Below are 1,273 nucleotides of genomic sequence, written 5' to 3' on the forward strand. Positions count from 1 at the left end.
CCGTCCCATTTTTGCTCATTTCTCGGAGGCAAAATGAGCAAGAACGCTTATTTGTACATCATTCTAGACAGAAATAAATGGCCTTTTTAGAAAGTTTTTAAGATAAAATTCCCATCACGAGAGAATAGTACGAAAACTTGAAGAAAAGCCGGTTCTAAACAGGAGAAAACTGGTCAAATTTGTACAGGAAAAAAACAGATAGCCTTTGCATTCGGACTTACAGTCCCTTTTTTGCCGGATTAAGTCGTAGTTGCTAACTGTTTGTTCAGGTTTCATTCAATAAACAACGAAACACGCTTTTCATGCTCATAACAACTCTGTGCACTTTTTCCCTTGTAGGTACTAAAATGAAATTAAAACAGTCCAACTGAATTTTTTGAATCTCCCCCTCAAATCAGGCGAGTTTTCATTGAATTTAAAGGCAATTTCCTCTATTGACGGGATATTTGGAATTCAATCAATGCCTGCTGCCACCCTCCTGCTAAAGGTGACACAAAAGGGCGTTTCCATTCCCGCTTAATAATCCCGTTCCACCCTCTACTTCGTAAATCTGCAGTTGCGATTGGCTGGAAGAGGGTGCCTGGATGCTGATGATAAGGCGGCAGCAAGGATGTGTGATGCTGATATCCACAAATTGTTATTCCGGTCATTTCCGTTTCGGCCCCGTTGTGATTTAGTAGACTTTCTCGTTCGTAATTAATATTTTTGTGTGCGCAATCAGTGCAAGAATGGTGAGTGATCATGTGTTTTAACGCAAAACAGTCAAGGTTTTCCACAAGAGTTTCCCAACTGGAAAAACCTCACATTTTCTAGCCCCTGATTACGATCGTTCCCGACGCGAAACCCACAGACGGTGGCCTGGAATGGTCAAATGATAGAGAAACTGTGGACGGTGGCATGGAAGTTTATCCAGCAGGAGGGAAAATCGGCCCCACTCATCAGGAAATCGACTCATTGTCTGATGATGACGATTTCTCTGATGATCTTTCCCTGGTTGATAGTGACGACGAGAAACGCTTCGATTTGAATCGGTATTCGCCTCACAACGCAATTCAGGTAGGCGCAGGAAAAGGGTGCAATTCGAGAATTTCCCAGCTCCTTCTCACATAGCAAAATGATATTCCCAGAATATGCCTGGAACATTCATGTGATGTACATGTATATTCCTGGGACATACATGAGTTACATTATGAACATTCCATGTCAGAGTTAATACACTGAATGTTCATATGTAACGAAAGAAAAACGATACTTTATTTCCTCTTATTAGTTT

General features: G+C 41.3%; 2 protein-coding genes across 2 annotated transcripts in view; both read left to right on the plus strand.

Moving 5' to 3' along the window:
* The window catches only part of LOC109541898 (putative ferric-chelate reductase 1 homolog), a gene marked incomplete at its 3' end in the record, with an annotated part of 23,308 nt that overhangs the window by 1,076 nt on the left and 20,959 nt on the right, over positions 1–1,273 (plus strand).
* Positions 532–1,056, plus strand: LOC109533528 (T-cell acute lymphocytic leukemia protein 1 homolog; the record flags this gene model as incomplete). The annotated part of the gene is given in 2 exon segments (XM_019899249.2): positions 532–731; positions 814–1,056. Coding segments are annotated over 2 exon segments (246 nt in total), but the record flags the coding sequence as incomplete, so codon positions are not given.

The sequence above is a fragment of the Dendroctonus ponderosae genome, unplaced genomic scaffold (genome assembly GCF_020466585.1).
Source record: "Dendroctonus ponderosae isolate FM_Combo_2020 unplaced genomic scaffold, Dpon_F_20191213v2 Dpon_F_20191213_6, whole genome shotgun sequence".
NCBI lineage: Eukaryota > Metazoa > Arthropoda > Insecta > Coleoptera > Curculionidae > Dendroctonus > Dendroctonus ponderosae.